The sequence below is a fragment of the Rutilus rutilus genome (genome assembly GCF_951802725.1).
Source record: "Rutilus rutilus genome assembly, chromosome: 2".
Taxonomy (NCBI): domain Eukaryota; kingdom Metazoa; phylum Chordata; class Actinopteri; order Cypriniformes; family Leuciscidae; genus Rutilus; species Rutilus rutilus.
In genome coordinates, this window is record NC_140210.1 from 54,804,517 (window position 1) to 54,830,734 (window position 26,218).

General features: G+C 39.2%; 1 protein-coding gene across 1 annotated transcript in view; it reads right to left on the reverse strand.

Annotated features, from left to right (window-relative positions):
* Positions 1 to 1,454: 1,454 nt before the first annotated feature.
* The window catches only part of LOC311286293 (adhesion G protein-coupled receptor E5-like), a 31,334-nt gene continuing 6,570 nt past the window's right edge, over positions 1,455 to 26,218 (reverse strand). The window contains exons 4-15 of the mRNA XM_084402428.1: positions 24,687 to 24,718; positions 23,351 to 23,422; positions 23,013 to 23,202; positions 22,115 to 22,234; positions 21,807 to 21,988; positions 21,536 to 21,697; positions 21,260 to 21,460; positions 20,950 to 21,182; positions 20,800 to 20,866; positions 20,626 to 20,717; positions 17,214 to 17,364; positions 1,455 to 1,907 (exon numbers count right to left, since the gene is read on the reverse strand). Of these exons, the coding sequence (XP_084258554.1) occupies positions 1,743 to 1,907; positions 17,214 to 17,364; positions 20,626 to 20,717; positions 20,800 to 20,866; positions 20,950 to 21,182; positions 21,260 to 21,460; positions 21,536 to 21,697; positions 21,807 to 21,988; positions 22,115 to 22,234; positions 23,013 to 23,202; positions 23,351 to 23,422; positions 24,687 to 24,718 (1,667 nt within the window). The 3' untranslated portion in view covers positions 1,455 to 1,742. The remainder of the gene's footprint in view (positions 1,908 to 17,213; positions 17,365 to 20,625; positions 20,718 to 20,799; positions 20,867 to 20,949; positions 21,183 to 21,259; positions 21,461 to 21,535; positions 21,698 to 21,806; positions 21,989 to 22,114; positions 22,235 to 23,012; positions 23,203 to 23,350; positions 23,423 to 24,686; positions 24,719 to 26,218) is intronic.

Below are 26,218 nucleotides of genomic sequence, written 5' to 3' on the forward strand. Positions count from 1 at the left end.
TTCCTTGGTAGGTATTTGATTATTACTAAAGAAATATATCCTCATTGAGAACTACTTGTGAACTAAGAAAGAATAACCAATTAATTACTAATCACAAAAGTAACATGTCTAAAAAGTGAACAATTGTGGTTTTTTTTTTTACTTTTAACATGGTCATAACATTTCAGAAGCTTGTGCCTCAAATGGGTTCTTTGTGGAAACCAGTTTATGAATATTATATCCCCCCAAATACATTAGCTACAGGTTGAGATTGTGACTACTACTCTTGCCAAAGGATGGACGTATGTTCTCTGTTTATTTCAAACTTAAACATAGAATAATACTAATAATGATAATTTGTTTAAAAACGTTAACTCCGCACTAATTACTCAAGCATTACCTTGTCATCCCGCAGGAACTACTAGTGATGTGGCCCATTATTTTAAAGTGAAAAAAAACTTTATATCACTAGTAGTTAACGCTTGTGTTACCTTAACGCAAGGTAACGCTTGAGTAATTAGTGAGGAGTTAACATGTTTTTCACTTTAAAATAATGGGCCACATCACTAGTAGTTCCTGCGGGATGACAAGGTAACGCTTGAGTAATTAGTGAGGAGTTAACGTTTTTCACAATCACAAGTAATACAAGTTATTTAATTTTATATTTGACACATACTGTACATGCATAAATTTCTGTGAGGCACTAGTAATATTCTAACAAACATTGTAATCTGGAAGATGTGGTTTTGCGCTTATCGCAACAAATGCAGCCAATTTCTTCATTAAGGATGTAAATTGTTTTTGACGAGAGAACATCAATGTTTATATTCATATCCTAAAGAGAAGTCCTCCTCAGGCGGCTACTGTAACATAAAGGTAGGTCTTTGGAGTCTGAGACATATTGAACTGACACTCAATAGAGCTCATAATAGTGAACTAATCCAATCATGAGAGTGTCAGCATCACTTCCTAATTATTAAAAATTTTAAACAAATTGTCATTATTAGTATTATTCTATGTTTAAGTTTGAAATAAACATTGGCAAGAGTAGTAGTCACAATCTCAACCTGTAGCTAATGTATTTGGGGGGATATACTATTCATAAACTGGTTTCCACAAAGAACCCATTTGAGGCACAAGCTTCTGAAATGTTATGACCATGTAAAAAAAAACACTAAAAAAAAAACACAATTGTTCACTTTTTAGACATGTTACTTTTGTGATTAGTAATTAATTGGTTATTCTTTCTTAGTTCACAAGTAGTTCTCAATGAGGATATATTTCTTTAGTAATAATCAAATACCTACCAAGGAACTACCTTTGTACTAAATTAGCTATTACTTACTGCTTAGTTAATATTGCTTCCATATTAGTTAATAGTATTAAGTTCGGTGTTAATGCAGTACTACCTATTACTTCCTGCATAGCTACTTGTTAACTACGGACCATTATTCTAAAGTATTACCCTTCTGTGGAATCTTTTTGGATTGTGAGATTATGAGTTATGAATATGCTTTGAGTTTTGAATAGATTGTTTAAAAGAAAATAAGATTTGAAATGTTACAGATATCACACTGCTTTAATAAAACACTTTAAGCTGAAAAACAATTGCTTTATCTTTTCTCTTTTTTTAGCGTATTAAAATTGTAACCCAGTATACAAGCCTCTAAAAATTATGGTAGTTCCTCTACCAAAGAAATGTTGCACTTAAAGAAATGTATAGATTCACATAAGTGTATTGACCGCTGTAAATATATAGCAGGTTAACTAGTGAAATTTGTAACTGAGACGGTCACGACAGAATCACTTTCATAAGAATGGCACTTCCTTTGCTGAATATGGATGCTTGTGTCTTCAGTGTTTCTTGATGGTGTTAATTTGAGTCCACAGCAAAGACATCTGAAGAACTTCCTGTACTGCTGCCTGACCTGGACAAGAATGAGAAGAGAAATAGTTTTAAACTATGGTTAAAAAAACAAAAACACAGAACATGTTCAGGTTATTTTTCAAGAATTTAATTTTAGAAGATGAGAAATGAAAAATTAACTTAACCCTTTAGAGCCTGAAACTAAAATTGGTTGTTTCCCTTTCGAGAGAACTGGCGCTGCGTCGCTATGACGACACTTTGGGGAATCCCTTCAGCGTCAGCGCTCCTGAAGTCACATGTGCAACTTAGTCCAATCCTGATTGGTGCAACGTCATCCCGTGACATGTGCCGGCGGAATGCGGAAGCTATAAAGGGAGCCGGCATCACAACTGCTGTCAGCTTTCTGATCTTCAGCAAGCGCTCTCTGTCTGTCAGTCTTATTTGGTGTTGTCTGTAACGTCAAAATGGCGAGTGAAAAACAACGCAGTTACAGAAAGTGTGTTCATCCGTGTCCTCGCTACATTCCGGACGGGGATTCACACAATCTGTGTGTTAGTTGTTTGGAACAGAGCATGCTCGCTCAGCCCTCGAGGGGGTTGAGTGCGAGCATTGCTAGCGTTTGCCTCTTAGAACGCTTCGCTCCCGGCTGGAGCTGTTTGATCAAAACGGCCAGCTCTGTGCCCCACACGGTGCGGGTCCCGCGGTTGCCGAGCCAACCCGGCAGCTTCACTCGTGGGGATCACAGATGGATCTAGGGGAGGGGTCTGAGACGGCTTTGGCCCTTTCTCAGCCCTCACCCCCTAGTTCTAGTGCTCACGTTCGGGATCCGGAAGCCCTCACCGCTTGACACTGGGCTTGTCTTCTTCTGAGGAAGTTGATGTGCTCAGTGTCGAAGGTGGTGATTTGGGTGATCCGCCAGCCCAATCACCACAGTATGAGGAGCTTTTGGAGGTTATAACTCGTGCTGTGGCCAGATTAAATATTGAATGGCCGGCCGAGAAGCAGAAATCTCAAGCAAAAAGTAAACTAGATGAGCGATTTCTGCAGTCTGCACCACAACCTCCACGCCAGGGTTTACCGTTTTTTCAGGATCTCCATACTGAGGTATGGAGATCCTGGAACAAGCCATATTCAGCTAGGCTTTCCAGTCCCTCTGTTCACCATTATGCCTCCATAATAGGACAGAAACAAAACGGTTATGGCGCTACGCCTAAGATAGAGGAAACTTTGGCAGCTTATATAGCACCAGACACTGCATCCTCATTTAAAGCCCCGGTATTGCCCTCCAAACCATGCCGTTTAACATCATCATTGGTGGGCAAAGCGTATATGGCAGCAGGTCAGGCAGGTGCCTGTTTACATACTACGGCTATTTTGCAAGCTTATCAGGCCGACCTGCTAGGTGATTTAGACAAGGGGGAGAATATCGATATTGAGAGCTGAGCAGGGCCACTGATTTATTTCGCCCCCCCACCTACACAATGGCAGCCTAGCATGGGCACTGGAACAATCCTTCATAAAACGCATTAAACTTCCGTTTACAAAGATGTGAAACTCACCGAGTGGTCAGGGGTGTTCACTGATATGCTCACAAAAAAAATTAAAAAATAATAATAATAAAATCGCTGCAAAAGATGCTTTCCAACAGGTGTTTTACCATTCGTTGTAAAACTGTGGATCTATTTTTCCAAACGTCTCACAGCCACAGATTCTTCCGATGAGAGCTTGAATAATAGACACTCCAGCCCAGTTGGTGGCGATAATGCACCTTTGCCAATTGCAAGTGTAGCGGGGCTCTCTCTTCTAGACGAGGAGCGAAATATAGGGACACTACCTCTAGCTTAAACACGACTACGCCACCCTGTTTACCAGGGAAATATTAATATTATGGTTCTAAGATTTTACACAAGACACACAGGAACGTGATTGTCAAGAAGGGCTAGAGACGTGGATACCAATAATATAAAAGCTTTATTTAAATACACAATCATTTTTAAAAGATCTCAAATCTGGGTCATCAACATTCACAGTACAAAAAGAGACCACGAGATAAAAGGGGGCCGAGGCTTAACGGCAGATGCATAAACTCAGTAAGCACAAGGCTTCTATATCACTCTCAGCACCCTGTGTACAAGTATCAGCACACGCACTGCAATAAAGTCAAGAAATAACCACACAGCACTCTGTGACAAGCCCTCCACCACCGCGTAAGGACCTATTAGTGGCCTGCCCTGAAGCCTCGGCTCCTTCTACCAGCACCTCTGAAGTAAATCACAAATCGAACAGATACAGTACAACACTGCAAAACACTCAAAAGTAAACCAATAGAACAGTCAGTAGCACAAAACAATGATAAATAATATACTGGAAAAATGAGAAATTAAATACCAAAGACAAAACAAATACAAAACAATTTGAAAGTATAGTGTGGAAGAGACTCAGCGATCACGGTGGCACGTACTGGAGAACGAGCGGGCGTCACACAAGACGCGTAGGCTGTGCACACAAACGTGTGTTGGGAGAAGGTTTGTTATCGAGATAATCTTGAGGTATAAAACAGCAGCGTCAAATCAGCGTTGCCCACCAGGCGCCCCAGAACATATATTCTCCTTTAAAATACAAACATAAACATACTTACATTATATAAAAGAATGAGTGCTATACAAAGTGGACGTTTCACGGACCTTTAATTCATAAACCCCTCGCCCATCCACGCATACACAGGAACGGGACACAACATCCCCGAAGCACGGGAATGCAAAGGGAGAGCAGCAGCTGCTCAAAACTCACACCGCGAGCCATCCACGCAGCTATAAATCACACAGTCATTACGACAAATCACATACCTGGGTACTAACTAAGCAGCCAACGCACACACATAAGGTTTCCTCAAAGTATATGAGACACGGGACTGCAAAAGAGGCATGTAACGTGAGAGCCGGAGCCTCCTACAGCCGCAAACTATCCCGAAGCTCAAAGCGGAAACGCTGCAGGAACAAGGGGCGTTCCCACGGGCAATGACGCGACACGCAGGAAGTGACTACATGTTCTTTTATACTGTCCCACCCTGCTCGTAATTGGACCCGCACTACCCCAAGCACATTAGTCTAATTACAGGGCCACAATACGTCCCACTACACAAGCAAATCACTGGCATTTAACCCTCTGGGGTCGACAAATGCGCCCGCACGTTTTGCTGGATTTTTTTCACATAGCAGCAAAATAAACTTAAAATACTCCGTCATTTATGGTCATACAGAATAAAGAAATATGAAAAAACAATCTGTGATATTTCTGCTTTTGTATGTGTCCACTTACAATCAAATCAAAACATTGTGCTTTTGAAAAATAAAGAAAATAAACAGGGTGTGCGTTCTGCTTCTCCGTCGCGGTGAACTTTTTTTTCTTGAGCAAGTCTATAAACTGAAACAAAACTCAGCGAATACTTGTCACACATTTATGAGCCATATACCTTTATAAACATTTAAGTGTGTACTTTTAAATGATCGGATTCAAACTGAAAGCAAATATTCTCTGTTTAAGTCATTTGTATAAAACCAACAAGATGTCCAGTTTCTCAAATGCTTGCTCATTATTTTTAATTTGATAAAAAATAATGCACTCCACATGGAATGTGATCACGCTCATTACCTCAAAAAACAAAACACCACACTTCATAAGTCTCTGCTTTTCGTCGAGTTTGGAAGACACGCAGTGAGCTTACATTGGAATTACCTCAGAAGAAGAAAATTTCTCGCGATTTGAAGACAAGAAAGATGTAAGGTAATAAATTCTTACTTATTAGTTTGTTATTGTTGCATAAACTTCACATTGCAGTTGAACTGTTGCTAGATATATGGTGAATATTATAATATTTAGACCCGTGTTTACTGTTACTGTGTTTCTGGATATCTGCTCAGCACTGCGCATAGCCTATGCCTACAAGGCACAACAAACCTGGTGTTGGAAACATTTGTGTGTGTGTGTGTGTGTGTGTATTCTGTGAATTGTAAAAAGCAATTTTAACCAGAAAAATCTAAAATGTATTCCCAAAATCGCGCAGGCCTATATTTCTCTTGATATCAGTATGTTCAATTTTTTTTTTTTTTTTTTGTGACCAGATGCCACTGAGTCCTGCTGACTTCAGCATTCACATGAGTCTCTGTATATGAACATGGTAAAGTGAAAATCAAACACCTTGGAAATGAAAGGTATGTACACAGTGGCGGCTCCAGAGATTTTCTGTTGCAGGTGCTATGGGGATGCTCAACACTTAAGAGAAGGTGCTTTGAATTTTGGGGCGTTTCATTATGGAGGTCGCATCGGACCACCCTTGGTATAGGCCTACACATGCGTACACGCCCGCATTAACTATACTTGTTCCGCGACTATAAGCATATATATATTGTATATATACGTAAAAGTATTCAACGCAAGGGCTATAGACAGGGACGCAACTACCCAGTGTCAGAGGGGTATGCAGCAACAATTTTGGCAATCATCAATCTGGTGCACTTTGAGAGTTAAAAATTAAAAGCTCCAAGCCATATTCAGTGTGCAAATTACACAAAGAAAAATTCAAACCTCTTTTAGTTACAGTGTCTATTTACATTACACCTACTACATAATAATAGTTATAATATTAATCCCATGATAGTAATAGCCATATATTGTAAAACAAATGCACTGAAAAATATAGGAAACTTTCATAATTAGTTTTGTACTAATTTCTATACTTGAAAGAGTGTATTTCTATACTTCACATTAAAGATGTGATTGGGCCAGCCCAGTGTCAATCAAGAAAAGCACCAATGGGCCGCTGATCTTCGTGTTTCATGGGGTGTCAGAAAAAAAAAAACTAACGCTGACTTTTTTTGACCAATGCATTACACCGGCACTAGTAACACATGCGCTGCCAATTAAGCAAAACAAAACGAATGGGCCACCGATGTACGAGTTTTATGGGCCGTTAAGACAAAAAAAAAAAAAAAAAGTATGAGATGTATCGGCGCAAAAAGCACGTCGGCCCACCGGGAATCTCCCGGTAGTCCCGATGGCCAGTAGTCTACATGCCTGGACGTCACATTCTAAATTCTACCTGTTGCCTTTCACCATCCACTTATTTAGCTGCTGTCGCATCAATTGACATGCCATCTCCTTTTCCCTCTTTCTTTTTCTATTTTTAGTCCCCGACAGCTTTTTTGCTTTATCCATCTTTGTCGACGACAACAGTCACTAACGTTACTCGTTCCTGCTCGCTCAGCGCTTACGGCGCCCGCACCCGCTCGCGATTTTTAAATTATTATTTAATTCCTATTTTTAACAACATGAAAAAACTATTCAAACATGACATTAAAATATAAATATAAAAAATTACAGACATTTCTTGGGGGTGCTGGGCAGGTGCTATGGCTATTATAGGGGGAGCTACAGCACCACCTAGATCCTCCCTGGTGCCGCCACTGTACGTACAATGTTTTTAGGAATGGCACAAAGGTCTCTGTCTTTGGTTCATTGTTTTCAATAGTGTGCTTTTTTGTCATTTGTTGTGTATCTTTGGATTATGTTGTGTTGTAAATAAATCCAAACAATCTAAAAGCCATTCTTTTTTAAATCTCCTCATTCTTTGTGGAAGGTTGCTTACACTGTAAAAAAAAAAAGTGTAATTTTACAGGTAAATGTCTGTATTTTTTTACAGAATTTTACCGTTTTGTCATTATACAGCAAATATCTGTAAAATAAAAGACATTTGCTGTAATTTAACTTGTATTTTGGTTTTACATCAATTTTATGTTTTTTAAAAGGAACTTCTAAAAGGAGTTATGTGTAATTTTACAGAAATTATTAAGTAATATTTTACAGATTTTTTCTGTGAAATTAGAAAACAAGGAAAAGAAGGAATAACTGCAGAAATCTGCATCTATTCAATATGTTTTCCTTACAGATTATTAAGCATGTGGGGGTTAAAGTAGGTTTTTTTTAAGGTTAAATAATAGTATTTGTACATACAGTAGTCTACCCTACATAGGCTACAGTAGGCCTGTATTGAATTATTTTTATTTCATATTTTGTTTTGTACTCATTTTGATCATTATTTCATTGTCTTATTCTCCCATAATTTCATGTATATTTTATGAATATTTTTCTAAATCTCCTTTGCTGCACATTCAGGGCTTTGTGTGTGTGTGTGTGTGTGTGCGCGCGCACGATGACGCAGATTCAAATTCGCCGCCATTACTTTTTCACTGTTTACTCCCGCCCACAATGGTTAGCTGATCAGTCGAGTTTGGATCAGTATCAAGGGCAAGCGGGAGATTTGAATTCAGTCTACTACCCTCGTGAAGTGGATTGTGAGATCAACAGGAGTTCAAAGCAATCGTGTTCGTCAAGAGCAGCCGTGAGCAGGAGCTCTGTTGTCAGTCTTCGGAATCTGTTTGGATTCTTCGGAAATCAGTGAGCCTGGTTCGTCACAGCGGACATCATGCCAACCGATCACCGGCTGAGGTAAGAGTCTCATTATACTAAGTTACATGTGAATGATATTTTATATTAAATTTGTGTTACGTTTACAGTTTTCAAGCTAACGTTAGCATTCTTAAATTCAAGTCAAATTTAAAAATTCCAGGAAGAGTTTGTTAGGATGAACATCAGTGGATTTGACAATGGCACAACAAAAATGATGTTCTTTCATAACTGGCAAGAGCTGAAGGGCAAAACACTGAAAATGTAGCATGCATCTTTACATTTTCCATCTGTTTTAAGAAAGATCAGCTGAAACCACATCTCAAAAGACCTAAAACAAGCTTTCGTAGACTTGTTAGACATATCAAAGTGCGTTTAATTGTATATAAAATATTTGTTAATACGCGATAGTATCTGTCAGTAAATGATCAATCTCTTAAAGGGGTCATGAACTGGATTGTTTTATTATTTTATAATGTTGCCTGGGGTGCCCTTATAATGTTAGTATGATTTTTACATAAAAAATTGTCATAATTTATAAATAAAAGCCATTTTTCCAAGCCTGATTTCAGCCTCAGATTTGAACGCTCCGTTTTAAGGGGCGTGTCTGCTGTGAGACTGCAGTGCAAACGCCCACTGCTGTGATTGGCTGACATGCTTGCATATGAAATAGCTAGTATTACATGAACTCTCTCGAAAACTTTTACTACGTTTTTACTATTACAGCTATCGAGATTAACAAATCGTGAAAAGTATCGTTTAAAGCATTATATTTAAATCTATTCCATCACATGAAAGGTTGCAGCATGGTGAGCACTGAGCAGATGACAGTCTGTTGATCGCGTGAATAAAGATCTTATCATTGCAACGCAATTTTTGCACTCTCACAAATGCTTACACCAAATCACAATGCAAACACGATGTGAATACACAGTAAGAGCTTCGTTGTGTAGTGTAACAGTGTCGTTATTTCATCACGAGTTTGGTAAGTGTCCAGATAAGCTCTCGCGGCTCGCGCTGTGCTTTGATTGACAGCTTGGGCGATTGGAAAGGGATCGTTCTTTGATCGCTTTCTGTATATAATTTAATAACAGTTTAAAAAAGATTATTTTCATAATACTACGAGAAATTATGTGAAGTTGATCGTTTAGTCACTGATGCATAAACAGTATTGAACAATTTTAAGAGAAATATCTGAACTTGAATAATTACACAGAAATCACTGATCGCAGATCAGGCATTAGAGTACACATGGTTACTTACATGTTGCTGGCAGATCCGTGTCGGGAAATTGTGATTGACTGATTTAATAAAGTTTAACCATGCTGGAATCCAAAGGAAGCTTATGCAGACTGTCTTCTTCCACAAACAGGCACTGCACAATATTTAGTAAACAGCATGTTTATTGCTTGGAAGTAGCTCGATCCGGTTTAGCAATTATCATGTCCTATGTTATTTAGCATGTTTGGGCGAATCGGTGGGCGGGGCTAAACAGGCCGTGTTGAAGTAGGCGTTGATCTTCTTTTGTGGAGGCGGTGTTTTATCCTCTTTGACATCATAGTTCCCCACTTTGAAAAACGAGTCGTTTGCTGAGCCTGATGTCTATAAAAGCTTTTATTGGACTAACAAGGTAGTTTTCAGTTCTGAAACTTACAGGATATTATTATAGTATGATGATCTCTTATATGTCAAAAGCTCAAGGAAATTTTGATTTCTCAGTTCATCACCCCTTTAAATGGCGGGACATTTTGAAACACTGTCTGGAAGCTAAAAACTCTTCTCTTAAAAAATATCCTTGGTTTAATTATAGTAACCACGTTTTTGGCGGATTTTTATTACCATTTTATTACCATACAAATAGGCCTAACGTTACCATGTTTGTTTGTTTTTTTTGTTTTTTCTTTGTGGTTAAACCACAGTTCTCTTACGAGAGGTTCTCTCGTATTGCGTAAGTTGCTTACGCTACGGGAAAGTTGTCTTTCTTCGAGATCTGAAGCCCTCGCGCCCTCCACACCCCTCTAACCGTCAAGATGGGTGTGGTCAGTGTGTATATAAGCCGGGCTCACAGGCTAAAATTCAGATTTTCTTGTCTTCAGCGAAGCCCTACGCATCGCTGGATCTTGAGAGCCGCCGCCGTTGAAACCAGTGACCAGCAAGCCTAGGAAAGCGCCTGAGGAAGCCGGCCGCCTTCAGCCATCCGTGCCTGCTACGCTATCCGGCGTCATATCCTTTTATTACTGCTGTGTGTGTTCGCCCTGCGACACACACTCTCTCTCATTTCTCTAAAAGAGCACGAGGCGTTTTTGTGAAAACGCCTCGTTTTTCCTGCGGCTCGTGCTGCGCCCCGCTCAGCAACTTTCCCGTGACAACTTTCCCGTAGCGTGAGCAACTTACGCAATACGAGAGAACCTCTCGTAAGAGAACTATGGTTTAACCACAAAGAAAAAAAAAACAAACAAAAAAAAAAACATGGTAATGTTAGGTCTATTTGTAGTATAACTGTGGTTATTAAAAATGGTAATAAAAATCCGCCAAAAACGTGGTTACTATAATTAAAACCAAGGATATTTTTTAAGAGAAGAGTTTTCAGCCAATACATGGCTTTCCAGGGGTCTCATTTATAAAGCGTGCGTACGCACAAAACGGGGCTGGAAACGTACGTACGCCAGTTCCCACGCAAAGGTTGTGATCTATAAAAAACAAACTTGACGGGAGAATGTGCGCACCTTTAAGCAAACTTTGAGCCGTGCGTACGCACATTCTGGAGACAAAGGGAATTGGCGACACCGATGGTGAGCTGGAGTTAAGTGTCTTTTTGGTCACTTTTAGACAGAAAATCTAAAGAAAATTAAACATATACAGAAAGATAATACAAAATATAATTTCACTCACCGAGCCTGTCACTTGAAGCAAATATCCATCCCATCTTAAATGTCCGCGCCAGCGAGCGCGTTGGCCGTTTAGTGAAACTGACGCAAATAACAGTTTAAATAAATAAAATATTGATTTAAACTATGTTTTACTTCTGATATAAACATTTAGATTAAATATGCCATTCAAATTAATGGAGTTAAACACTTAAACATGAAATCATTACTGAGAAGTTACAACATTTTTATATTCAAATTCAGTCAATAGAAATATTTGTTGTGGATGCGATGCTTCTGAACACTTTTCCTGTGGCGTGCTGTGCTTTAATGTTTAACCACAGAGATAACTGCTTATCATGATAATACCAGACTGTCTGAGAAAATAGTTTCGTGCAAATAATGCCCAAGGCCCATCTGTTTCCATTAAAAATATCAATTAAAAATACAATTCGGCCAGTGGAAAAGATTGAGAAAAACTTTCTCTGAAATGTATTTTATACAGTATTTGATTTATGTATTCAAAAACAAAGCAAGGATAGGCAACTACTTGATTTTTATTAATGTAATGTGTCTTGTACCGTTAAACGTTATCACGTGGATGAATAATCATATGCAAATTATATGCAGATGAGGGTATGCATAGTAAAACGAGGCGTTGTAAGCTCCATATATGGTTATTTCGGGGTGGAGACGCATGTGCGCACAATCTTCCGCTGACTGGGATTTATAAAGTGAATTCTGCGCAGGTTCTGGCGTACGAACGGTTTTATAAATCCGAATATTTTTTTGCGTACGCCATTTTTGGCTTTCGGGCGCACGTACACTTTTAGTAAGGTTCCTACGCACAGTTTTATAAATGAGACCCCAGATATGTATTCTCCCCTGTGGCTCAGTGGCAGACTCTTAGCCTTTCGCGCCAGAGACCCATGTTCGATCCCGGCTCTCGCGGCAGATAAAATTTATGCTGTTCGCTTCTCCGAGCTCGCGGCCAGTTTATCTTACTTACAGAAAGCGAACCCGCCTCTCGCACTACACCTATTCTGGTGCTCGAGTATTTATGAGCGTCTAAACACGAGAAAAAAAAAAAAAAAAAAAAAAAAAAAACCTTTCCCTTAAAATCCCACTTATCATGCTTATGCTACTCTGAATAATGCCTGAACTTCGTATTCTGAACACTTCTTGCGTTGTTGTTGTATTTTGCCTCTTCATGATGACTCGCTTAATTTAGTCCTGATTTGTAAGTCGCTTTGGATAAAAGCGTCTGCTAAATGACTAAATGTAAATGTAAATGTAAGAAAAGACGGTTAAGTCCCGCTGCGGCTGGCAGAGCTTCACGCTCTGTCAGTCCCCGTTGCCACGGCTACTGCAGATGTTTACCTCGCAGCCAACGAGCCGGTATATCTACCCGCTCGCCTGCGCGCAACCGCCGTTCTCACGGCAACCCAGAGAAATCTCCAAAGAGCATAATGTCTGGTTGCACGGCTGACGCTGTATGTTTCAAGTGCAGTGATTGTGCCCACGTTTCTGTGTTCACCCCTGTACACAAGCACTATAAATCCCGTGTCTCTCACAGAACCCACTTTCATAAAGCAGGCAAAAGCCGCTCGAGTGTTAAAAGTAGGTCACGTGTCCACCTCCCCGTGCCCACACCTACTCACTTCCCGCTCTGTCACACGGCCTCGCACAACCGGTCATGTTTTGAATGTAAGTCCGCGCTTTCAGGCGCGTACCGAGACGAGAGTGAATGGAGAAGTAGCACATCTACTTCGAGCAGAAATAGCGACACTTCTGTGCAAAGGGGCTATAGAACCGGTTCCCCCTTCTATGAGCGAGTCGGGCTTTTACAGCCGTTATGTCCACGTTCCCAAGAAGGACGGAGCTCTCAGACCGATTTTGGATCTGAGATATTTGAACAAAGCTCTTATGAGAATACCGTTCAAAATGCTCACAACCAGGCAGATCCTTGCGCAAATTCTCCCAAGGGACTGGTTTATCTCTCTCGATCTAAAAGACGCGTGCTTTCAGATCCAGATAATACCCCGTCACAGGCCATTCTTGAGATTCGCCTTCGACGGTCAGGTATATCAATACACCGTCCTGCCGTTCGGCATCTCTTAAGCACATTCACGAAGTGCATGGACACGGCTCTCGCTCCCCTGAGAGGTCGGGGAATGCGAATTTCGAACTATTTGGACGATTGGCTGATTCTAGCACAGTCAGAGGCCGAGCTCATCGCCCACAGAACAGTGCTTCTCAGCCGCCTGGAAAGCCTGGGGCTCACGGTCAACTGGACCAAGAGCTCACTAGTGCCCAGTCAATCAACCTCTTTTCTGGGTTTGGATCTGGACACCGTGGCAATGACGGCACGCCTGTCAACACAGCGCACGCGCTGTATTCGACGCCTGGCCGCGTCCTTCCACCCGGGCAGCACCGCACCTCTAAAGACATTTATCTCGACAAAGTTATCTCGACGGACGCTTCCACCTCAGGTTGGGGCGCTCTTTTCGAGGGTAAACCGGTCTTTGGCCTGTGGTCAGACCAGGAGAAATGCCTCCACATAAACTGTTTGGAGATGATAGCGGTCGAGAACGCGCTCAAGCGCTTTTTCCCATTCATACGGGACCACCATGTGCTAGTGTCCTATGTGAACCGACAGGGCGGTGTCAGGTCCAGAAACCTGTGCAAACTGACAGAACGTCTTCTCGTGTGGGCTCACCGCTCGTTGCGCTCGCTGAGAGCCGCGCACGTGCCGGGCCATCTGAAGGTCGGCCCAGACAAGACTGTCCAGAAACATCATTCCCCCGGGAGAATGGTCCCTGCACCCCCAGACAGTCCAGTTCCTCTGGCGCCTATTCGGCAGAGCGGAGGTCGACCTCTTTGAGTCAAAAGACAACGCTCACTGCCCGATATTTTTCTCGAAAAGCGAGGACGCGCTGCCCCAAACCTGGCCCAACCTCCCGCTGTACGCTTTCCCTCCGATCTCCCTGTTACCACAGGTCATCACGAGGATCAGGGAAACGCACCACCCAGTGCTTCTTATAGCCCCGCGTTGGGAGAACCGAATCTGGTACCCAGAGCTAGTGAGGCTGTCGCACGAAATTACCGTAACAAGGCGTATATTGCCTAAAAGCGTATGTTGTCTACTGTCAGGGACAATTTGAATGGTTTTGATAGTGCAAACGATTGAATAGTTATGGTCAAATGAATACAGCTTGCTGGTATGTGTCGGCGATGACACAGCCGGTTCTAAAGGGTTAAAGGGTTAGTTCACCCCCAAATGAAAATTAGCCCATGATTTACTCACCCTTAAGTCATCCTAGGTGTATATGACATTCTGCTTTCAGACGAATACAATCAGAGTTATATTAAAAAACGTCCTAGCTCTTCCAAGCTTTATAATGGCAGTGAATGGCCGTTTCGGTGAAAGAGTGACCCTTGACCTGACGCACAACGTAATGACGAACACGGAGATAGAGCAAAACAAAACACCAGTCACAAATTAGTTTAAAAAGACAATTTTTTGAGAGAAAATATGAGAGGAGCTTGAGTTTGTTGCCCAGCCCTGTTTGTTTGAACCGCGAGAGGCGTCAAAGCTTACGCCGCTCCTACATCTACATCATACATGCGTCACTGGTTACTCTTTTGGTGCAAGTCGACTTGCGTACGGCCGTCTGCCGGAAGCTAGTCGTTTTAGTCTATATATTTTTCTCACACAAATACATCGCTTCACTTCAGAAGGCCTTTATTACTGTACATACACACCGCCACCGAATTGAACTTCTAAAGTTACCGGAAGTCATTCATTTTCAATGGAAGCTGGCTTCTCTCAGCCTGCAAGGAGCGTCAAATCCAGTGGCATCGTGTTTTGAGCGACCAGAGCGTCAATCAGAAAGTTAAAAGTAGCTCAACTTTATGGTAATGAGCTATGACACGGTTCAGCGACAAGCAGCAGCAAAACGCCAGCAACCAATCAGAATATAGACGTCATTCGCGCTGGCTGATTCCGGAGAAACATACGATGTAAACTTTCGTTCCTACCAAAACATTAATTCCGAGAAAATGGAGAAGATGATCATCGCCGTTGCTGGGTTTCCTATCATTTATGATATGACGTTGTTTGCTTATTACCAGTTACAAAAGAACGAGGCATGGGATAAAATAGCTGGGATAGTTGATGATTTATAATATTTTGAACTAGTACTGATAGATACTCAAATTTGTCTCTGTTTTGCTGGGCTGCACTATGTATCGTTTAACACTAGAACGGCCATGGCGGTCATTTTGACCGTTTTGAATTTTATATCTGCAATAACTTTGTTGAAATAATAAATACAATCCTGCTGGCACCTGACTTTAACTAAAAGTGTCTGTATTTTCATTTAAAATGTGTTTCATATAAATTACACATAAGGCAAAAAAACAAATGAACATATTTACCTATTTCGGCCATAGGCGGTCATATTGACCGCACTGAATTTCGCGGTATTATTATAGATTATTATAGGCTATACTAATATACACAACAATAAAATGTGGTAAAAAAATACACTAAACATATTCAACAACAAATCATTTAAATGTAATGATATTCAGAACAGAACAAGAATGAAAAAAATAACTATAAAAAAGACAAAATGAAATAGGCTACTTTATAAGCGAAAGTGAAAGTAAGCGGCGTTGGGCTCACGTAACTCTCTAATTAGAATCAAAATGTTTCAACATTTGCGATGTATTTGAATGGTAAACTATTCTTTATTATAGGCTTTGTACTTCACTCATGTTCCAGTATCGACGAAAAAAAAAAAATCATCCTATTCACACGCGCAAAATGGTACGAATTGTAGGCTACTGACAAACAGAGCAGTGGAATTTTTATATGTTAGGTTGACTATTTTATTATTATATTTTATTATAGCTATAATGAACAGGCTGCAATGTCAAGATTGCAATGCTGGAATATGGTGTGTGTGTCGGCGGTCGCGGGCGCGATCGAACAGAAACATGAAAACATAGGCTATAGCCTACGCCGTCATTTTGTTCAGGACATCTACGGATATTATTTATTTATAAATGTATAATTAAACTTGTTTAAATGTACAGTTTGGTGTTGTTTTGTTTTTAAAAGACATCCTAATACAATAAATGCATTAATCTCTCAATTGGGTATTTATCATTAAAGATATAGCGTTTGGAATCTAGCGGTCAAAATGACCGCTTGCGGCAGTTCTAGTAGTTATGGAATTCTGGCACTTCTAGTGTTAAGCATCGATATCGCGATGTACGAATCCACGATAGTCAGTATGTGCGATGTCAAGAATAGGTAGGCTATTGTAGTTGATCCGTGATTCATTAACCGTACGGGCCAGCTGCTCCCCGGCCCTTGACACATGTGATTCTCGGATTAATTGCACAGTTTAACCATCATAGAGTGAAAGTTTGCCTGTGTTTTTAAGTCCTGTCAGTTTAACAGGGCGCGCTTGACAGGGCATATATAAGAACGAGCAGAGAGAGAGAGAGCCCCGGCAGCATGTGCGCACTCACCTGCACCGTCTTCAAACAACACGAGCGCGTCAATGTATTGCTTGTTTTTTCTGTTTACATTTCATGGTGTGACACTTCTCTCCTCCCATGATCGAACATCGATTTCTGCTACGTCAGAGCGGCCAAAGCGTCAACAAGCTTCCCCGTACTTTTTGACAAGCATCCCTGACAGGGTGGCCAGAGCTTCTTTGCAGCTCAAGACGGCGGCGGTGTGTACGTACAGTTAACCCCCCAGAGCAGTGTGGATCACTTTTATCATGGATGGATTATCAACAGATACGGCCATTCACTGCCATTATAAAGCTTGGAAGAGCCAGGACATTTTTAAATATATCTCTGATTGTATTTGTCTGAAAGAATAATGTCATATACACCTAGGATGACTTGAGGGTGAGGGAATCATGGGCTAATTTTTATTTTTGGGTGAACTAACCCTTTAATATAAAGTAGGTGAGAGATGATTTTCTGGTAGACTGTCTGTACTGATGTCTGACCTGATCATTGAGGACACAATAGACCAGGAACATGAAGGTTCCCTGCTGGGAGTTCAAGATCAGGAAGGGGATCTCCAGCTCCTTCCAGAAACCCAGAATCCAGGAGCAACCAAGAATCACAAACTGAGCCAGTGTTTTAAATATCATATTCCTGCAGAGAAAGATGGAGAGTTAATATATATTTATTGATTATATTGTTGTGGAAAATCTGCAATTGTCCTGTTATAAGTATGCCTTTTGTCTGTAGAACACTTCTGTATTGTAATCAACCACACTTGAAACTTGTTTATTAAGAAAGTGGTTTATGAAGAAAAACTCTGCAATTGTTATTGTAAAAAATTTTTTTTTTTTTTTGAGAAAGTGGTTTATAAAGAAAAACATACCACACTTAATGTTTTAAGCATTAATTAAAAAGCACAGAGAGGAACAAAACATGTATTAGAAAGAGCTTTGCTAAAGAAAGAAGATAAATGCAAGCATTACCGTCAGATGTGTTGCGGACGAAGTGCAGAATGCAACAAAGAAGAAAAGTCTGAAGAAGGAAGACTAAGAGGAGAAAGGCTTTACAAAGACAGGTCCGAAATGAATTCCCAGAACTCATGACACCTCAAGACTTAGGATTGGATAAATTGTCTGTAAGAGACTGATCATTTATGAGGGGATTTCCAAAGATGACGACCTCAAGAAATCAGATGGTCTATAAAAGGCTGAAAGGAGAAGATGAAGGCAGACCCTGATTCTTAATGGCCTCTCCGGTGTTACAACGCTTGTAAACGGTTTACTCTTGATGTTGTTTTGTCTTGTTTTTTATATATTAGTACTTTATATGCACTCAAAAAAAAAAAAATGCCTATACATAAGATTTATGTATTTAAATTGCATATAGAATTTCCATCCATTTGGATTACATAGTTTTAACATAAACCAATTAATAATCTGAATGTGATTCATATTTTTAAGTCATATATAAATGAAACAGGTAAGATTTATGTAATTGTATTAATAAACTGAATGTGATTAATATGTGTCAGTCATATGTAAATGAAACGGGTAAGATTTATGTAATAGTGCACAGAAAAACGCCCATGTTAAATTAACACTGCTCAGTGTTCATTTGTGTGCACACTACAGAGTTAAAGTACCACTGAAGCAGTGTTGAAGTTAATGAGATAATTAAGTGGTGATTGAGCATTAATTATGAACACCTGCTGTTAACAAGCAGAATCACTGAAGGAAAGAGAAACACAAGAACTACAACTGACTTCAGCCACAGCCTTAGATGAAATCAACTGAAGAGAAAAGAAGACATTAAATCCGTGAAGATCTCAGCAGAGGAGGATTAAACAACTCCACAAACAGCATTACCAGCTTCACTTATTACTAACCAGACTGACTTTATTTCATTTCCGTTTGAATGAAATCAATAGTTGTATTTTAAAGTCACCATGATGGTGGTTAGCGTTTGCTTTAGTTGTGCTCTTGACCCTTGATTTTTTTTTATATAAAATGTTCTCTGGCTGCAATAATTGTGTGTTTATAAAGCACATTTGTTGTAGCAAAAGAGCCAAGAGAAAATGAGATCAGGTGATGTTGACTGTTTATTGATGATGATGTCATCATCATGTAATTGCCTGAAGCCCTGATCTTATTCAGTGTCTAATGCTTTGCTTATATAGGACTTGTGGTTTCAATATTGTTTTATTCATAACAGAAGCCATTTGATTCTACAACATGTGATTTTGCAGTGTTGTTTATCAAATAATATTGTTTAAAAAAAAAAAAAAAATTAGTGCACAAAAACCTTTCATCTATGGCAGGGGTGTCCGAACTCAGTCCTGGAGGGCCACTGTCCTGCAGAGTTTAGCTCCAACCCCAATTAAACACACCTGAACCAGATAATCAAGGTCTGACAGTGGCCCTCCAGGACTGAGTTTGGACACCCCTGATCTATGGCATTACTTAGACGCACACAGACATCAAGAAACAGCATATGAATCTCAACAATGGTGACAAAAGCTACAAAAAATCCATTTGCATAATTTATTAATGCCGCAATGCATGCTGGGAGATATGGGTGAGTTTTGATTGGTGTTACCCAGCATGCACTGCAGCATGAAGCGTTTCATTGATTGTCACCATTGTTGAGAGTCATACACTGATTCTTGATGTCTAAATAATAAAGTAGAAGAAAAAGTTTAATGCACTAAATGTTTTTTTAATTATTTATATTAATAAATAATAAATAATAAATTATTTATATTATTTGACAAACAACATTGCTCTCATGCTGTAAAATTAAATGGCTTCTATTATGAATAAAACAATATTAAAACCATAAGTCCTATATAATCATAGCATTAGACACTGAATAAGATCAGGGACTCAGACAATTACATGATGATGACATCATCAATAAACAGCCAACATCACCTGATCTCATTTTCTCTTTGCAACAAAAACAAATGTGCTTTATAAACACACAATTATTGCAGCCAGAAAACATTTAATATTAAAGAGTCAAGGGTCAAGAGCCCAACTAAAGCAAACGCTAACCACCATCATGGTGACTTTAAAATACTATTGATTTCATTAAAACGGAAATGAAATAAAGTCAGTCTGGTTAGTAATAAGTGAAGCTGGTAATGCTGTTTGTGGAGTTGTTTAATCCTCCTCTGCTGAGATCTTCACAGATTTAATGTCTTCTTTTCTCTTCAGTTGATTTCATCTAAGGCTGTGGCTGAAGTCAGTTGTAGTTCTTGTGCTTCTCTTTCCTTCAGTGATTCTGCTTGTTAACAGCAGGTGTTCATAATTAATGCTCAATCACCACTTAATTATCTCATTAACTTCAACACTGCTTCAATGGTACTTTAACTCTGTAGTGTGCACACATATGAACACTGAGCAGTGTTAATTTAACATGGGAGTTTTTCTGTGTACTATTACATAAATCTTACCCGTTTCATTTGCATATGACTGACAAATATTAATCACATTCAGTTTATTAATACAATTACATAAATCTTACCTGTTTCATTTATATATGACTTAAAAATATGAATCACATTCAGATTATTAATTGGTTTATGTTAAAACTATGTAATCCAAATGGATGGAAATTCTATATGCAATTCAAATACATAAATCTTATGTTTAGGCATAATTTTTTTTTTTTTTTTGGACTGTGTAAACTAATTAACCTGTAGATAATAAAACTATATTTAATTGAAACTAAGAAACTCTTTTGCTACTCTCGCCTGCCAAAAGTCTTTGAGTATGAAAATTCAGATGCTTCTGATTTAGGACACATTTGACTTTACCTAACCTGAGAATAATCAAAATAAGGTTAAAGGTGTCTAGAAATATGCAGCATATAACAATATATATACACATTTCAAATCATATTGTTTGTTACTTGGTTCGTTTCATATGTGAAACTTCAGCGTTCAGATTTTTCAAGGTGGAGGTCAGACTGATGATGATGTAGATGAAGAGAATCATGTTTAACTGCACAGTAAGAGAAACAACAGTAATTAATCTTTAATCACTTTTCCTTTTAACACAAAGTCATGATGAGAACTGTGCTTACTGCTAGTATGACGCAAACAGGTCCATGAAAACTCCAGATAAAGCCTTTATCCATTTTAATCCAGCACCTGTTTAGAGGAAGAAAAATAATTAAATGAACAAACATGAAGGATGAAGGTGTTGATCTCTGAGTCTCTCAAACTAAACTCACTGTTCACTTCCGTAGCCTTTAGGATTCACCCCAGCAGACACAGCCACCACAACCAGAGCAACCGTATATCCAATCACACACAGGAATCCACCCCTAAGCACCCCCCTCCTTTTGGAGCTGATCTGTGATAGGTTCTTCACACAGATGAAGAGCAGCACAGCTTCAATGAACATCCATACAAAGCCGGAGAGAAAGAGGAAGTGCAGCACACCTGATATCACGGCACACAACACCTGGAGATCATGAGAGACGGTTATGATGATTCTCAGTGAGACTGTGCTGAGCTGTAGGGCTCCTTCATCATTCTCACCTGATGTATGTGGCTCAGGAACTGTTGTGTGAGCAGGAACAGAAGGTGAGCCAACAGAAGACTCACGCAGAGGTTGATTCGAGCCACATTATTCACTCCAGGACTCCACTGACAAAGGGCAAAGGTCAACAGGGCTAAACTGAAGAACACCAGCCCCACAATCACACACACCAAATTCAACACGTCCAGCTTTGAGTCGCTCTGAGGAAACATGTCAGAGTACATGAGTGCCAAATCTGTGCTGTTCTTCAATGCTCACTATAAATGTTCTCGTACCTCTGATGGGCGGTTGGTTTGCATGATGAGAGCGAATGTGGACAGATGAACACAGGAACACACAGTGTAGCTGCTGGTGGTCTCTAAAACAGAACAACCATCTACAATCCACTCGCTGATGTTCCAGTACACACAGGACAGAGGACTGCCGGGCTCAAACTCCTGCAAAAAGAAGAAAGAACATGCAGAAAATAGTATAACACTGAATATTAGATGTTTTCAGATGTTCATCAGTTCTCAGGTTGGACAAAAACACATTTCAGTCTCTCACGCTGATGTGTTTGAGGGTGAAGTTGACTGGTTTGGTGAGTTTAGTGTTGGTGGTTTTGAGAAGAGTAGCTGAGATCACAGTGGACATCATGGTTTTAATCGTGCCAGTTGATTTGTTGAAGAAGTCTGGCTTCAGTAGATTCTCCATTGTGTTATAACTCATGAAAGCCACAGCAGCTGATCCTGTGTGACAGAAACAGAAGAAACTTGTATTCAACACATTAAAACCTTTAGTTAAACGTGGTTTAGTGATATATCTTCTAAAAAAAGTTTTATTAAAAATGTTGTATTAAAACACATCTCACATACTTGTTTCATTGTTGTTCTTGGCGATCCCAATGAGATCGATGTCCACAGAAGAATTTGTCGTGACAAGTCGAGGGATTTTATCTAAGGTGACACTGGGTCCAACCATGAAGATTTCAACCTCTGATTTAGAAAATAAGCAGTTATGTTTTGTTCTTTGTTTTTATTAAAGTTGATTCAATCTGCACAAATGTGCAAAATTAAAATAAAATAACTATTTAATCTAATTACTAGTTTGAACTAATCAGTTAAGTTTGTACACAGCAAAATCCCCAGAGTTAAATTAAGTCAAGCTGGTAATGCTGTTTGTGGAGTTGTTTAATCCTCTTCTGCTGAGATCTTGAGAGATGTATGTCTTCTTTTATCTTTAGTTACTTCATCTTAGTTTGACACGACAATGATACGCTTAAAACTCAAAAGTGTTTCCTTTGAGTTTTCAAAACTTTGCATTTTCAGGCACCCAAACTGACTCTTTGTTGTCGTGGAAACGAATGGCCAAAACTTATAAAAAGTTTTACGTTTTTAGTTGAAAACGGTGTCGTGACCCTAAGACCCTAAGACTGTGGCTGAAGCGGGTGTTCATCACTAATGCTCAATCATCTCTTAATTAATCACTAAATTATCTCATTAACTTTAACACTTTTAACACTCTTTAGATTGGGACAATATGTACTCTGAGCAGTGTTGATTTAACACTGGGGATTTTGCTGTGTGCCTGTAACGTTGTAGTAATCATGAAGACATTGATTAGCTTGTTCAGGTGTGTTTGAGTAGGGTTGGAGCTAAACTCCAGGAAAGTGGATCTCGTGGTCCAGAGTTGAGAACCCCTGCTCTAGACTATATAAACTATATCATATATAAGCTCAGTTTCATCATCAATAATAACAGTTTCTCCACTCACCAACAGCAGCAAGAGTAAAATTGACTCTGTCATGTGTGTCTGTCGGCTTCACCAATGTAGAGATGAGTTTCTCATTGGCTTTTAACACACGGTTTCCATTGGAGGCTAGTTCAGCTGGGCTGACTGATGATGAAGACTCTGAAATCTCTCCTGAAGCGTTGAGGACCATATTCAAAATATCGGTCACATTCTAATTTATTGATCAAAAAAAAATAATTACTGTAAATGTAAATATTAAGAAAGCCAATTAATCAGACCTGCGATGTCAATCATGTAACTGACCATTACATTTGATTTGATTATAAAAAATAAATAATAAAAATCTCTTGAAGACTTACAGTCAAAGGAAGCTCTTGATCTGTAATGGTCTCGATCTGCTCTAGAAGATTTTGAAGCTTTTCAGTCTGACTCTGAAATCAAAATTGAGAAGACAGAATTTGACGATGTGTGAGTGATGACTTTAACCGGGTATGAGTGCCTCTGAAATGAGACACAGACAGTGTTTTTGAACGAATTTCTTTAACAAATGATTGAACTAACTTTGCAGTTTGAATGATGTCTTGTATGAACATGACAGAATATATTTTTATGTTTCCACTGGTCGATCGCGCCCACGCCTCACACACACACACACACACACACACACACACACACACACACACACACACACACACACACACACACACACACACACACACACACACACACACTCTTACTTTCACTTTCACTTTTACTTTAAATTATTTTGTTTTGGCTTGTTTATATATATATATATTTTTTTTTTTGCTCTGTTCTGAATATCATTAAATTTAAAGGATAAATCATTGATTTAAATGTCAATCATCAATCATTGATCATATACAATTTTTGTGACATGGCTTAACATTACCGTGACTTTGCGCACAAATTGTCTGCATGCGAGGTTATGCGCATGACTCAAACACTGGCAGACACAGCAGCAGTTGTAGGCAGGTATATTGATCATGAAATCAGAATTTTACTTGTCTTGAATTATTCTTTCATTCATTCATTTATGTCACTTGTGTAAGTTAATTAATATGTAAAAAAAGTGGTGGCCACTTAGTTCGCTTATGCCTCGGGCCGGCACTGATCCAAACTAACAAACTTTTGTCACAGAAGTACTGTAATAAAAGTTCATGTTTGTAAAAGAAGTAATGAGAATGTGTGGTTGAAATGGACAGCTTCGTGGACAGCTTTCTCTGCGCATTAAATCCCCCATATTGCCAGCAAACAATGAGAATGCAGAACAATGATGATGACAGAGAGTATAGGCGTCAAAGCTATTGTGGACCCGCTTATCCAAAACCCTGGTTTGGCAAATAAATGAATGACAGATAGTTACGTATTTCCAAAATTTTATTATGTAAGCTTTATGTTACTCCTCAAATAACAAGGGAATTTGTAGTCATTTATAGTGTTAATTAATTAGCGAGTCCACAAACTCATTCTTTCAATTGGCTTTTGTATGCAGAGTATTCACAGCTTATATGGACTGAATGCCCCATAAACCATCAGCAATTATTAGAAAAGCACATTCATATTTCAGATTACACACATATCTAAAATGCACATGTTATTGCACTGCTTCAGTTTAGACTATTATTGATAGGAGCTGTGAGTCTCTACAACTTCAATTTCAGAAACTTAACTTACGTTGCGTCCTTCCAGCAGTGTTCTATTTATACCTGCAATGACAGAAATCAGCATGAAGACAATAATATAATAAACTGCAAAACTTTGAAAAATAACTATTTTATTAAGCAGCAATTTCAGCAAGATTGTGGATTCAGCAAGATTTCAGTGGTGCGTACCTCCTTCTGCGTACCCCCTCTCTTCCACTTAGACTTTAGTCATACCTTTTCCATTAAGGGACAATATTTGCCCCCTAAATTTATTTGCCAGTGCTTTTTTTTACCTTAATGAATAACTTTATGAAATAAAAAAATGTTTTAAAGGGGTGGTTGATTATGATTTGTAGAAGATAACTACACATAAGCTACATAAATTTATCAACTAACCATTCAGAAACGTCTTGTTGCTTCTACATGGTGTCACTCCTTCTTGAGTCTCTCCATCATTGTCTGAATCCAGTTTGAACAGAAAAGGCTAAAAGTTTTTTAAATGTTCAGTGCATGTCTGTGTGAGGTAAAATGATACAAGCTGTTGAAGCTCCGCCCCCTGTACCGGAAGTAGCAGCTCATTTGCATTTAAAGGGACAGACACAAAATGGTGCGTTTTTGCTCACTCTCAAAAATGGACAATTTTAACATGCTATATAAAAATATCTGTGGGGTATTTTGAGCTAAAACTTCACATACACACTCTGGGGACATCAGAGACTTATTTTACATCATGTGAAAAGGGCATTATACCACCCCTTTAAATGAAAAATGTTCAATAGAGCTACATGCAATGACGGAAAAACGAAGTGATACTTTAAAATATTAAACTAAAACCAGTAAGTCACTGTCTTCTCAATGAGCGAGTCATTGAGTCATTCTTACATTCAGTAACAAAGCAACTAGCTGTATTTATAAATGAATCATTAAATGATTGACTCACAATTATTTTCAAAGCTGTAGAATTGTTTACGAAACACCGGTGTGTGCTGTAGTCCTGCTTTTCTCTTTCGTTGGAACTATTATTTTGTTGCAAAATAGAGTAAGTACTGACAGTACTGTGTTTAAAATACACGTTTTGTTTGTTGACCTGTTGTATGATAATCAATGTCACGTTTGCCATCGTAAATACAACAACTCGCACAAGGTGTTTTTGTATCAAAGCAAGTTTGAGTCTTAAATCTCTCACTCTGTGTCTATATTTGTTCTTCATGTGAGTACGTACTAAATACTCTGCAGGCAATCTGTCATATGCTCGCTGCCTGTCACTTATCACTTATTAACAGATAAGTAGGAGTCAAAATGAAAGAAAGATTCAATTTGTGAAATATTGATCCAACACATAAAAAAAGTACAATATTGGAAAATCAACCATGTGACCATGTGAGGAGAATGACCAGAAATTGACCTATCGGTAAGCTCCGCCCCCTTAGTTACGGTTGCTAACTCGGACAAACAAACGGAGTGGCTAACTGTCTTACAATGAGCTAACTGTCTTACAATGACAGCTGTCAGTGTGAAAACCTTATCCCAAGATGTTTTCGATCAATTCTGGACGCAGAAGGA